The sequence below is a fragment of the Culex pipiens genome, chromosome 3 (genome assembly GCF_016801865.2).
Source record: "Culex pipiens pallens isolate TS chromosome 3, TS_CPP_V2, whole genome shotgun sequence".
Classification (NCBI taxonomy): Eukaryota; Metazoa; Arthropoda; class Insecta; order Diptera; family Culicidae; genus Culex; species Culex pipiens.
In genome coordinates, this window is record NC_068939.1 from 34,374,942 (window position 1) to 34,389,454 (window position 14,513).

General features: G+C 39.0%; 2 protein-coding genes across 2 annotated transcripts; both read left to right on the top strand.

Moving 5' to 3' along the window:
* The first annotated feature begins 470 nt into the window (after nucleotides 1–470).
* LOC120430260 (E3 ubiquitin-protein ligase RNF12-B-like) lies at nucleotides 471–7,447 on the top strand. Its single transcript, XM_039595349.1, has 7 exons — nucleotides 471–475; nucleotides 5,341–5,469; nucleotides 5,874–6,281; nucleotides 6,327–6,453; nucleotides 6,510–6,942; nucleotides 7,105–7,360; nucleotides 7,405–7,447. The coding sequence occupies exons 1-7, from the start codon at nucleotides 471–473 to the stop codon at nucleotides 7,445–7,447; spliced, it is 1,401 nt and encodes a 466-aa protein (XP_039451283.1).
* A 64-nt stretch (nucleotides 7,448–7,511) lies between these two features.
* LOC120430413 (uncharacterized) lies at nucleotides 7,512–8,506 on the top strand. Its single transcript, XM_039595517.2, has 2 exons — nucleotides 7,512–8,174; nucleotides 8,255–8,506. The coding sequence occupies exon 1, from the start codon at nucleotides 7,529–7,531 to the stop codon at nucleotides 7,958–7,960; it is 432 nt and encodes a 143-aa protein (XP_039451451.1). The 5' UTR covers nucleotides 7,512–7,528; the 3' UTR covers nucleotides 7,961–8,174; nucleotides 8,255–8,506.
* Nucleotides 8,507–14,513: the final 6,007 nt, after the last annotated feature.

The window sequence follows — 14,513 nt, forward strand, 5'->3', positions numbered from 1 at the left end:
TCTTAATTTCTTAATTTCTTAATTTCTTAATTTCTTAATTTCTTAATTTCTTAATTTCTTAATTTCTTAATTTCTTAATTTCTTAATTTCTTAATTTCTGAATTTCTGAATTTCTTAATTTCTTAATTTCTGAATTTCTGAATTTCTGAATTTCTTAATTTCTTAATTTCTTAATTTCTTAATTTCTTTATTTCTTTATTTCTTAATTTCTCAATTTCTTAATTTCTTAATTTCTAAATTTCCTTATTTCTTAATTTCTTAATTTCTTAATTTCTTAATTTTTTTATTACTTTTTTCTTTATTTCTTTATTTCTTTATTTCTTTATTTCTTTATTTCTTCATTTCTTCATTTCTTTATTTCTTTATTTCTTTATTTCTTTATTTCTTTATTTGTTTATTTGTTTATTTGTTTATTTGTTTGAATTTGTTTTCTTCTTCTTCTCTCTCTCTCTCTCATATGTCTTCCAAAAATGAGGTGGGGGGGGAGGAGGGGGCTTCCACCCGAATGTACCTGCCCTGGTTTGGGGGCTGTCCAAAATATGTCAACTACCACTTCGGTTTTTAAGAATTTGACGGTTTTAGCTACAACTCTAGCTACGAAAATCACCCGACTCCAATAACTCCAATCACGACTACACATTCCTGCTTTCATAAATAACATCAATTCCATTCCATTACTTGCTTTTCTTCTTAATTTCTCCCACCCTTCTAACCTTCAGCCAGAACTATGATGCAATTATTAAATCTTTATTCCATAAAAATAAATATGAAAAAAAATCTAATTTTTTCCATGTTTTCAACTTTCCGTGCATGGTAAACCGTACACACTTTGATCTAGCGTACTGTTTAAAAATGTTCTATGTTTATGGGAAACACTCGTATCATAGGTGGCAATCAACATTTTCCTTGAATTACATACATTTCATGCTGTGAAATAAAATCAAAATTCTTTGTTATTATTTGAAAACGTAAAAACCCACTTTAAAATAATTTGAGGTAGCATATCGCCTCTTTTCAAAACTTTGTCGACATCAACATCAGCCGATTCCATTGTTGCCATTTTGGCATCGGAAAAATCTCATGTGTTTGCCACAAAACGCTTGAAACGCTTGCCTGCTTGAAATATTCACGGAAATATTTCACAGCGTTATTTGGTTTGTGTCCATGGTGTCGCGGCAGCAATATGGCTGACAGGACAGGCATCGAACTACGATGCACTGACATTTTAGCAAAGCATGGTAGTGACTATGCTTTCGATGTCGGTCATCTTACGATGCTCGTGCATCGAAAATCAAAAGTCGGAAAATCACATTTTCGGGGCTTTCCGGCAATTAGTATTTGTTTTTATTGTTCGTACTGCCATGAACAATCAATCTAAACTATTTTACCACTTAACTTGGTCGAAAAATATGAGTTTTCGACCAAATTTAACCACGAGCATCGAAAGCCGCTTTCGATGTCGGTCATCGAAAAATCCATGAAAATCCACCCTAAAATGCATTTTAAAACACTTTTTTCATCCAAATGATGAAACCTAGGCTTGTAATTTCAATTTTTATATGTTTTGCCCCCCCCCCCCCCCCCCTCGACTTTGATCAGAGCCGAGGGACATAAAGGCATTATCACGATTTTACAAAAAAAACGTTACTTAATCCACCTTTAGGTGGTTGGTGCCTTCCTCGCATTCATAAAGTTAATACATTCAGTCAAAATAGGATCATACCTCCTTAACATGTTTAACAAGTCAACTTTATTACTCATTTCTTTTGTTAGGGTTTTCAGACCTTCAATATATCTGGCCCATCGGCAAGGTCTGATAAAAAACTTGTCCAATAACACTTAAGTGCTAATAACATTTGATAGGGTAGTCAGAGCTACAATGTTTTGAACTCGTTAGAAAGGTCTTTTCAATGGCCCGCCTAAGAAAAATGCACCAAAAACCATAGAAAAACATACAAATTTATTAATTCAGTGTAGTAGGCTTATGCTTTGGGATGTTCCCTTCAATGTTGTATACTTGGTTGATGAAAATTTTTAGCTTAAAACTATTTTTTATGCAATTAAAAAAAAATGTTTTTCGACTACTTTTCCAGGGTGCGGGGCAGAATGGACCCTGCGGGGCAGAATGGGCCACCTTAGAAAACAAGCCATTTTGCCAGATAAAACGTTGAAGGGTGATAATAAATGACTTAGGGGACCTTTCTAACATAGTTTCCATGAAGTTAAACCACTTTTATAAAAATAGTCACTTACCAAAACAAACATTTTTGAAAATAGTTTTAATATGTTAAAATAAGACACTATTTTTACAAATAAGCATCAAAACAACTAAAAAATCAACAAATGTTGCATTAAACGTGATTTGTGAACCTACCAGGAGCGACATAGTCCATTTAACCAAATTTCATAACTTTTGATTGTTTTTATAAGGCAGGAAAACGGTGATCCTTTCTGCCCCCAAGTGGATTTCAATTTAACACTTCCGCCTAGCCTCTAAATCAGGGGTGCTCAAAGTTTTTGGAGGCCGGGCCAAATTTGAAGCTCAAATGAGCTTGCGGGCCAAATTTTCAAAAAAGGTTTTAAAAAAATAAATTGCGCTATTTTAATTCAAAAGATTTAATTTCTGTTTTTTTAAAAAAAGTCAATTCAAAATAATAGAAACCACAAAATAACGGTTTTCTATCGGTATTGTTTATTTTATTGTTTGAGGTATTTGAAAAAAAAAAGTTTTTAGCCGAAATTTAAAAAAAAAAGTTTTCTTTTTATGTAACGAAAATGGTTACATTACATGTTGAACAATTCTTCTAACGGCGTAATTATATCTATAAGTAAAGTGTGGCTAATGAAAAATCTTTGAGAGACAGAATTTCAACATTTCAATGAAAAAAATTGTAAGAAAATGATTTTAGCTTCCGTATAGTTAAACTGCAATCATTTAAAAAAAATAAGATTCGACAAAATAAACCAATCTAGCGAAAAAACATTCATTTATTTTATCGAAAATTCACTAAAATTCAAATTATTTTTAGTAAACCCCAACATGCTCGAATGCAAAGGAATGCATATTTAATAAATTTCAGCTGATTGCATTTAAGTTTAATTTTTTAAAGTTTTTTGAAAATATTTTTTTGCTCCGAAAGCTTTGTAAAATATTTGCAACAAACTTGATCGTCCGTTTGTCTGCCTGAATCAGTTGGTAGTGAATCAGATTCGTTATCTACGTTCGAATCCTGAAGTGCAATGTAAATTTGAGGGTCAGTTCATAAAAGGGTCATTATGGCTTGCAAATTAATGAAGAAAACTTATATTTTTGCAACCATTACAGAATTCTAAGTCAAACTTGAACGTTTTTTTTTAATATTTCCAAAAATGTTTGATGAACATTTTGACGATATTTACTAGTTCCACGTACATTGAAACGTGTGAAATTGTTTTAATTATAAAATTTTTTGAACAAATTATTTGTATCCTAAAGTGGGGATCACAATATAAATAATAGGTTTTTTTAATTAACAAAAAATAAAAAAAGCATATAAAAGTTTCAAATAAACCTTATTTTTGAAAAAGTATAAAATCACTTTACAAGTGGTCTACGGGCCATTTTAAATGATCATTCAAAATGGGTCCGCGGGCCACAAAATATCACCTCGCGGGCCACGTTTGGCCCGCGGGCCGTACTTTGGTCACCCCTGCTCTAAATGATTTGAAGGTTCCGTTGTTGTTTCATTACCTTCGTAATAGCTCCTGGTAACATTATAAACATTTAACAAACTTTTTCAAACAATGTAACTTTCGAGAAAGCTTATTTAAGAACTTCGAAATAAACAACATTTTCGTGATTTTGTCAACAAATTTATATTTTTGCTAATAATTCGAAAAATACAATGAATTCAAACGTCGTTTTCGGTGTGGTGATGTTATTTGACGTCCTTTATAAGACCCTTGCCTTACATTTGGTCTAAATCCATTCTAAAGCCCAAAACCAAGGGTGTCCCATTCTGCCCCCCTGCCCCTATGTATACGTGAAAGAGGGTGGTCAAATTACGATTTTAATTTTTCGAGTGATTTTTTAGCCTTTCCTCAGTAAGGTGAGGAAGGCAAAAACCAGCTAGAAGTTGCCAGAAAAAAAACTTTTGCTAGAAAGAGATAGGAAATATTATGCAAACAAACGTCCAGGTATATCTCTCACCAAAAATGATCAACAATTTCTTCAGTTAATTCTGTTCAATAATGATTTTAAATTAAGTAACATAAACAAAATCTCTGGCATCAGCAGTGCCTGTTTACATAGCCCTGTCAAATAAAAGATTACATCTGGAGTTTTTTTTAAAGGTCAAATAAACCAAATTTTAAGTTTTTGCTTTTTGGGGTTTTTTAAATACCTCTAACTCAAGGCGGTTTAAAAAACACCCCAAAGGCAAAAACTGGAAATAAGGTTTTTTGGACCTTTTAAAAAAAAAAAAACACCAGACATGAACCTTGCGACGGAAGAAAGCATCATCAAAAAGACGCCATGTAGATTTGCCGACGAAAAGCTAATCATATCAAAACTTCCCCTCCACTTGCAAAAGACGCCATGTACATTCGGCGAATAAAAACGAATCATAACAAAGCTTCCCCTCCAATGACTGCAGTGTTTTTCTAAAATATAATGACGGAGATAATGTTTTATTGAATATGAATGGTAATCAATAAAAGAAACGTTTTTCATCATTTGTTAATATATCTTCTTTTGCTTTTATATTAAAATGGGAATTGAAAAATGATGCTCAACATTCAAATGCGTTTTTCTCGAAACGCACGGTTTGTACATGATGCTTTTTGGAATGTTAGCGTTGAATTTTAAATCAAAGTCAACCCGATTTTAGGTTGATTTGGTTCTTTGCTCTTAACAGTGTAGCGGCTCATGCACGCTTACCAGGCGATCGCAATTTTTGAGATGAACGTCGCAAAAAGTAGTTCGCTTCAGTCAACTCAATTTTTGCGATCAGTTTGTTTTGTTTACATTCGCAATTTTGAGTTGGAGAATGTGAACTCAATTTTGCGATGACACTTAGCTGTTTTTGGCATTCTTGTGGTGACGAAATGCTTGGACTTAGCAAAATTTTCATTTCTGTTTTGACAGGTGAGTAGTGCAAACGAGCTAACAACAAAGAAGTTCCCGGAGAAGATCAAATCGGGAAAACCGTGGATGTAAGGAAAAGGGTGGTTCGAGTGGACAATGAACTCAACAAGTTCTCTATCCGACCTATCCTCATCTACGGTTCTCTTTCCGTAACGATCTTCTCCGGTGCAAAGCGAAAAAAACTTAAAAGTGGTCCACCTTCTTGTTTTTTTCAGTGACGGAGTGCAGCTCCCGGTAACGCTGATCATCGACCAGCTGGAGGAAAACGGCATCTGCCGAGCGGTGGCGACGGCTTCCAGCGGCGAGTCCACCCGTCTCCTAGGGCCAGCTCATCCGGCAGCGGGGCGTGTTCTTCTGGGTGGCAAAGGGCCGGATCAATTTGCGGTGTCTGGACAAGACTTGGAGGAATCTTGATGCCGTTTTCACGGTCAACCGCGGGTGCTTCTAATCGACGTCGAAGCCGGAGCCGGAATAGATGCTAGAGGAGGGAACGGCACTGTTGTTCATTTGGTGACTGGTCAAAGTACCACAACAATGTAAGTACTCGTCGGGCGGAACTGGACCGCAACTCGCAGATGTCGGACAAAACTTCAGCGCAATCGTTCCCAAACCAACAGTGCTAAGAACTTGAAATCCAAACCATTCCAGTAACGGCAATACGGTGCACGTTCCGGGTAGGAAAACTCAAGTTCTAATCACGTCTTATTCCGCAGGTTCCGGTGAAACGAGGGATCCGGCCGTATTAAAGGAGAAGGCTGCTGAAGAACTCAAGTCTGCGGCATCGCTCTGGTGAGGAGACCACCAACACTCCGGAAGCTGTCCCAATTGAGAAGGACGACCTGCTGGAGCGTCTGGAGAAGATCGACACCTCGTCACCCTCGACAAAGACAGCCAGCGCCACCACCACCAAGGAAACCGGCGACGGCAGTTCGGCGGCCACAAACGACGTTGACATGGAAAACGACGATCTGATCCAGCGGCTGGAGGCCATCGAAAATGGGGAAGCGGAAGAATCAGCGAAAACGACTTTTCTTCCAAGAAAGATGAGGACAAGAAGAAAGATGATCTTTCTCCGGCGGAGACAAACCACCAGCACGGGTTGGACAAACCTGACGAGGACGAATAGCTGGAGGAAAAGATGGAATTTGACGGTGCAGTAGCAGTGGAGGACAAGAAGGAAGAATCTAGCGTGTCGGAAAAGACGACGAACGGCAAGTTCGGCCAAACGGCGCCATTCCGAGGACGAAGAGCTTGAGCCGTCGAGCAAGAAGGTTCACGTCGAAGACGACACCAAAAAGCCGGAAACAGTGACCGCCGAAAAGAAGAATGTAGGCGATGCCGGATTCTGTGCCGGAGGAGAAATCCGAATCTGAAACTGTTGTAGAGGAAAGAAGATAAGCCAGCTGTCGAAGAAAGCGTCAACGCAGAGGAAGAACCGCAAAAGGAGCCGGAAACCGTGGATGAACCGCCTAAAGAGGAAGAGAAAGTGCCGGAAAAGGAGACTGTTGTTGACAGTGCTAAGGAGCCTGTTGCCGAATCGAAGGAGGATGAAAAGACCGCGCCCGAAGAGAAGCCTTTAGAAGTGTCTGCACCTCCACCAGAACCCGATCCTGTTGAAGAGCCAGATTCCAAAGTGGAAGAATTGCCAGCTGTTGAAACTCCAGCCCTCGAAACTGCTCCTGAAGAGAAGAAAAAAGAGAAGCCTGAGGAAGTGGATTCTGTCCCGGATAAGAAGGATGAGCCGGTGCCGGAGCCCGCTGTCGATGAGAAGAAGCTGGAAGAGCCCAAGGAAGACACAAAGCCGAGCCGAGGTCAGCGTATGGTTCGACGGAACGGAGTTGCAGTTTTTGTCGGTGGAGAAGGTGATCGAGAACAAGCTGGCAGCGCCCGGTTTGGCCGGGTCCACCCAAGATCTGACCGGAATTGACTCGTCAAAGCAGTCCTCCAACGGTAGCGTGGGAAGTCTTGGCCCGTTCCAGCTGCTTTAAGCGCAACGGACAGTTCGGGGACAATCTCAGGCCAGTCGAAGGCACCACTATTCAAGGTTAAGCACACCGTCCGAGGGGCCAAGGCGCTGGCATCGTTGATGATCGAGGAATTCACCAAGAACAAGCGAGTGCTCAGCAAGGATGATGAGCTCTCGGACGCGGATCTGGACCAAAGCAGTTCCAACGCAAAGACGTCCAAAACAACCACCAAAAAGGGTGGTCGAGGAAATAAGCGAAACCGCACCGAGTCCGAAGTCGAAGCAAGCCTCCTCGAAGAGCGCCAAGAAGCAGAAACCGGACACACCCGTACCTGCCGAGCCGGAACCGCCAGTGAACCAGGGCGGTTGTGCTGTATGGCGCGGTGGTCCAACCGAAAGTACTACGCAGGCAAGGTCACAAGGGAGACAACAACTACATGGTGCTGTTCGAGGACGGTGACTCGAAGGCCCTCTCCAAGGACGTCATCGTGATCGGCGACAAGGACACGCTCCCGATCGTCGGCCACGCCGTAAACGCGTTCACCGGAGGCGACACCGGTTTCGTCGACGAGGTCAAGCGGAACGAAACCACCAACGAAGTGTCGTACGTGGTCAGGATCGGCGAGGGCACCGTCGAGGTGATCGCCTCCAACCTGTATCTGAACGAGGAGCAAATAATCAACTGGACATGCAAGGCCACTGAAGGGGGCGCGGACGATCCGATGCAGTCGCCGTCGGCCAGCGCGACAAACACGTCGATCCTACAGACGCCGGACGAAGCGTCCGCCGCGGGTGGTGGCGAAAAGAATTCGCGGTCGACGCAGAGCAAACGCAGCAACAAAATCCAGGTGCGGGATATCCCACGCTAAACCAACCGCACGGACCTCCGACCACGTCGATCTCGACCAGTGCCTCGACATCGTCCAATAAAAACCACCGGAGCGCCGACCTACACACCGGCTCCAGGACAAACCTCTTCTCCAAGTCCAGCAGCGAATGATCCAATTTCCAACGCGACCCACATTCTTCCGACCACGTCGACCCACATTCTTCCGACCACGTCGACCGGATATGCTGTAGAGCGTAGGTCCAAGCGCCCCCGGTGCTCCTCCAGCACAAACGATGTTTTTATTTTATGTTTTTTTTTTCTCTACCGTTTCCAGCTCGTTCTCCCGGCAGTGTTTGGTGTGCTTTCCAGCCAGCCCGTGTTCGGCAACTCGTCTGTATTCCGGAAGGTCATCCTCCCAGCAGTGGTTAGTTCACGTCCCAGCAGTGGCCCGCGTTCTGAAGAGTCGTCCTCCCGGCAGTGGTTTGTTCGCGTCCCAGCAGCAGCCCGCGTTTCCGCAACTCGACCGTGTTGAGGAGGGCCGTCCTCTCGGCAGTAGACTTGCTTATTTTTTCACGTAAAATGGTACAAAAACGCTTAAAATAAAAAGTAAACTTTTCAATCTAACAAATTTTCATTTATTTCACTTAATTCGATCAGACATAGTCCTCCCGGAACCGATTTTCACCCTACCCAACCCATCTCAATTTTGAGATCGCCTTCTGGATCTCAAAATTGAGATCAAGTTGCTCATCTCAACGTTGAGTGGTTTCACTTTTAGCCGGTTTGCGACATCCATCTCAAAATTGAGATCGCCTGGTTAGCGTGTGCGCTTATATATCGAACGTCAGCAATGTTTGAATATTTAATATTGAAGGAGCATTTCTGGCTCTAAAAATCCCTAATTATGGCCATAAATAGCCGAAACTTGCCCCTCCAGTCTGGAAACCAGGAAAAAAGAAACAAATTTGTGCATTGGTCATGGTAAGAGCATGTTAGGTTTGCAAAAAAAACAACGAAATGCTTATTTTTTTTTTGTTTTGCCCTTTTTTTTAGGTTGTTTGACTGGGTTAAAAATCCAGAATGCTTCGCGGCAAGAACTCTTCCGGCACCCTTTGGCCCTGACGGCTGACGATTACGATTCCTGAAACTCATCCCGAAAGATTGCTACAGAAGTGGTACTTTGGAACCGTTTTAGCTGGTCTATTTTAAAAAGGTTAATCCTTGCAAGCATATGACCGTCGGTTGGATCGGAAACGGGACGGTCTACAACACGCAGCTGGCTGACTAAAAAAAATAGCCGGTGGGGCGAGTACGTCAAGATGGAATAAACCAGAAGCAAACAAGTTCTCGTCAGATTGCTCGGAACGAAAATAAAGGAATGTACAAAGAAGAACATAGTTTTTGAAAATTCATTTTTGTATGTGCATCTTGAAGTGTGAAGTGTGAAACTAATAAAACTGTATGAAAAAGACAAAAAAAATCCTATGCCAAAACCGCATTTAATATGAACTTTACGTAAGCCAAATTTCCTATAACTGTATAAAATGCTGAATCCGGGCATTGTTTTCATAACACTTGAGTGCTTATAACTCTTGATAGGGTTGTCAGATCTTCAATGTTTTGGACTCATCGGAAAGGTCTTTTGATTACCCATCTAACGAAGGGTCGCATGATAGATCCGGATAACGTTTTAATCTAAATACAGTAGTTGTTCGGTAACTGGGCGTTGTTTAACTGGGGGCTCGATGACTGGGCCCAGTTTAAAAGCAGAAGAATGTCAAAAAACCAAAACAAACCAAAATGACCGAAGGGTTAATGGATGCAAAAATCATATTCAATAAATAAAAAAACTTTTTTCAAGCTTTTGTTTAATTTCAAGTTACAATAAAAAAATATCAAAAGTAAGATTTGTAAATAAATTTGAGTAACTTTTGATTTTATGTTTCATCTGGAAAATATTATTCATCGGTGGTCCCCTCGCTATTTTTTGTTCAGCCCAGTTAACGAGCAACATTCGGTGACTGGGCTACGTTCTCAGCCCAGTTACCGAACAACTACTGTATATGAGATCCGGCCTCAAAAAAGCGGGTAAATAACACTTAAGTGCTTATAACTCTTGATAGGGTTGTCAGATCTTCAATGTTTTGGGCTCGTTGGAAAGGTCTTTTGATTACCCATCTAACGATGGGTCGCATGATAGATCCGGACAACGTTTTCATCAAAATATATGAGATCCGGAATCAAAAAAAAGGGTATATAACACTTAAGTGCTTATAACTCTTGATAGGGTTGTCAGATCTTAAATGTTTTGGGCTCGTTGGAAAGGTCTTTTGATTACCCATCTAACGAAGGGTCGCAGGATAGTTCCGGATAACGATTTCATCAAAATATATGAGATCCGGCCTCAAAAAAGCGGGTAAATAACACTTAAGTGCTTATAACTCTTGATAGGGTTGTCAGATCTTCAATGTTTTGGGCTCGTTGGAAAGGTCTTTTGATTACCCATCTAACAATGGGTCGCATGATAGATCCGGACAACGTTTTCATCAAAATATATGAGATCCGGAATCAAAAAAAAGGGTATATAACACTTAAGTGCTTATAACTCTTGATAGGGTTGTCAGATCTTAAATGTTTTGGGCTCGTTGGAAAGGTCTTTTGATTACCCATCTAACGAAGGGTCGCATGATAGTTCCGGATAACGATTTCATCAAAATATATGAGATCCGGCCTCAAAAAAGCGGGTAAATAACACTTAAGTGCTTATAACTCTTGATAGGGTTGTCAGATCTTCAATGTTTTGGGCTCGTTGGAAAGGTCTTTTGATTACCCATCTAACGATGGGTCGCATGGTAGATCCGGACAACGTTTTCATTAAAATATATGAGATCCGGCCTACAAAAAGCGGGTAAATAACACTTAATTGCCAATAACTTTTGATAGGGTTGTCAGATCTACAATGTTTTGGGCTCGTTGGAAAGGTCTTTTTAATACCTTTCTAAAAATGTATAGCATGACGAGTTTTCTTACAAAAACCACCCTTTTTACAATCTCTCGAAGTTTAGCTAAAATCGTTTTTTAAGCATAACTTTTGAAGTACTTTTCTAAACTTCATAATATTAACTAGGGTCTTGTGGGACCCCAAGACGGATCGAATGAGACCAAAACGGTCCAAATCGGTTCAGCCAGTCCGGAGATAATCGAGTGCATATTTTTTGGGTGCACGGACTCACATCCAGACACACACACAGACATTTGTTCAGAATTTGATTCTGAGTCGATAGGTATACGTGAAGGTAGGTCTACGAGGTCGAATAAAGAAGTTCATTTTTCGAGTGATTTTATAGCCTTTCCTCATTGAGGTGAGGAAGGCAAAAAGTTTTGAAAAAAATACTTTTTGTGTTTATCTTTGAGCAGCTCTCCACGAAATAGGTTTTTTTTCTTCAATTTTAATTTTTGTATTTTTTAATCCAACTAACACTTTTTTGGTGCCTCCAGTTGCCCAAAGAAGCCATTTTGCATCATTAGTTTGTCCATATAATTTTCCATACAAATTTCGCAGCTGTCCATACAAAAATGATGTATGAAAATTCAAAAATCTGTATCTTTTGAACGAATTTTTTGATCGATTTGATGCCTTCAGCAAAGTTGTAGGTATGGATGCGGACTACACTGAAAAAAATGATACACGATAAAAAAACTTGTTTTGCAAAAAAAACCCTTTTTTTTAATTTTATTTATTTTTCGATATGTTTTAGAGGAAATAAAATGCCAACTTTTCAGAAGTTTCCAGGATGTGCAAAAAATCTTTGACCGAGTTATGAAATTTTCAATCAATACTGATTTAACAAAAAAAAAACGTTACTTAATCCACCTTTAGGTGGTTGGTGCCTTCCTCACATTCATAAAGTCAATACATTCAGTAAAAATAGCAACATTCCCTTAACATGTTTAACCAACTTTATTACTCATTTCTTTTGATAGGGTTCGATGACCTTCAATTTTTCTGGCTCATCGGCAAGTCTGATAAAAAAAAACCTATCCAACGATAGTTCACATGGAAGATTCAGACAATATTTTTATCACAATATCTGAGATCCGGCCTCCAAAAAGTGTATTAATAACACTTAAGTGCTAATAACTTTTGATAGGGTTTCTTGCAAAAACCACAATTTTTACAATCTTCCGGACATACGCCAAAATCGTTTTTTTAGCATAACTTTTGAAGTACTTAACAAAACTTGCTGATTTTAAATAGAGACCTATGGGACCCCAAGACGGATCGAATGAGACTAATACAGTCAAAATCAAAAGGTGGGTCTACGAGGTCAAATTAAGAAGTTCATTTTACGATTGATTTTATAGCCTTTCCTCAGTAAGGTGAGGAAGGCAAAAATCGAAATATTGGTCGCAAAAATTTTTCAACTTCATTTTTCGATTTAAAATCAAATTTGCAATCAAAAAATACTGTACTTCTTTGAAAAAATCAGCAGTTTTTATTTATTTTTTTAATTAGTGCACATGTTTGCCTACATTCTGAAAAAAAAACGTTTAAAAGCTGAAAAAGTTCTCTATATTTTGCTTTTTTAAACATTGATGATACGACCCTTAGTTGCTGAGATATTGCCATGCAATGGTTTGAAAACAGGAAAATTTATGTTTTCTAAGTCTCACCCAAACAAATCCCAAATTTCTAATGTCGATATCTCAGCAAATAAAGGTCCGATTTTCAATGTTTAAATATGAAACATTCGTGAAATTTTCTGATCTTTTCGAAAAAATATTTTCAATTTCAATTTTTTAAACCAAGACTAACATTTTAAAAGGGCGTAGTACTAAATGTTTGGTCAATTTGAAATGTTAGTCTTGATTTAAAAATTGTTTTCAAAAAGATCGGAAAATTTCACAAATGTTTCATGTATTAACATTGTAAATCGGATCATAAGTTGCTGAGATATCGACGTTAGAAAATGGTGGGTTGTTTGGGTGAGACTTGGAAAACATCATTTTTCTAGTTTGTAAACCTTTGGCAATATCTCAGCAATTAAGGGTCGTATCAACAAAGTACAAAATTTAGAGAATTTTCTCAGCTTTTCAAAAATATTTTTTTTCAAAAGTGTGCAAACATGTGCCCTAATTTAAAAAAAAATGAAAAACTTTGACTAACCAACAAAATTACCTAAAAATGGCTTTAACTTGAAAACGATTGTACTTTATCAAAATTTCACTAAAGTACTTTTTGATTGCAAATTTGATATTACATCGAAAAATGAAGTTGAAACATTTTTGCGACCAATATTTCCATTTTTTGAAAAAAATGAGTATCGATTAAAAATTCATAACTCGGTCAAAGATTTGTTGCACAACCTGGAAATTTCTGAAAAGTTGGCATTTGATGTCCTCTAAAACATATCAGAAATTGAAAAAAATGTAGTGTTTTTTGCAAATCAAGTTTAATTGACAAAAAGTTTAATAAAAAATCTACAAATTTTGTTTTACCATGTATCATTTTTTTCCAGTGTAAACCGTATCCAATTCCTTCAAAAGATACAGATTTTTGAATTTTCATACATCATTTTTGTATGGACAGCTGCCAAATTTGTATGGAAAATTATATGGACAAACTAATGATGCAAAATGGCTTCTTTGGGCATACCGAAGGCACCAAAAAAGTTTCAGTCGGATTAAAGAATTCAAAAAAAATCGAATGACCGAAATCTGAGAGAACTACTCCTTTATTTCGTCGTCCGTGTCTGTCGCGGGTGACGATGAACGGCCATGATTGACGACGACCAACATTTTCAAAAAAAAAAAAAAATCTTTAACTCGCGATAAATCCTGATGTTTATAAGCAAACCCCTCATGTTTATGTATCAATTTTTTTGTAATTGTCTGATCCACAACATTGTAGAAAATTATTCAGTAAAAATTCGGTAAAAAATCCAATTCTGGCACAGAAGATCAGCACCTCCCAAAGGCACTCCCCGAGATTCCCTGAAATCTAATGACAGCTCGTAAGATGAAGCATTTCCCGGAAACCAAATTTGGCCCCGTGGTAAATTGAATCAAAGTTTTTCTCCCTCACCTCAACGAATGTGTGACCCATCCTGCGTTCGCTCCCTGGAGAGTGATTGATGAGAGATCAGGCCCTTGGTTCGGGGAACGAAAGAAAGCAAGCAAAAAGAAGAAAAAAAGTGCCACTGCGTCGGATATTGACATCGCACGTCTTTTCCGGTGGCGGACTCTTCTGTGGTCGTTGGCCTATCCGGCGTGGCTGCTGGGTTGGGGGTAGATCGATGTGACAAATTTGCGTAATGGTATGGATTGGGCCTTTTTCTTTCGGGGAACTATGGCACTCCGATATTGGATTTGTCCCCTGTGGTACACGGAACCCGAAAGGTCAGGTTTGTGTGGATTTAGGACTTTATTTGTTTTCGTTGGACGTGGTGGAGGATGGTGAATTTTCTGTATGGAATTGTTTTGGAAAATTTGACTTTGGACAGGATATCGTCCAAAGATGATGAAGAAATTGAAATAAGTTAACAAGTGAGTTATTAAAATGCCCTCAAATTACCAAATAATTAAAGGCTCCA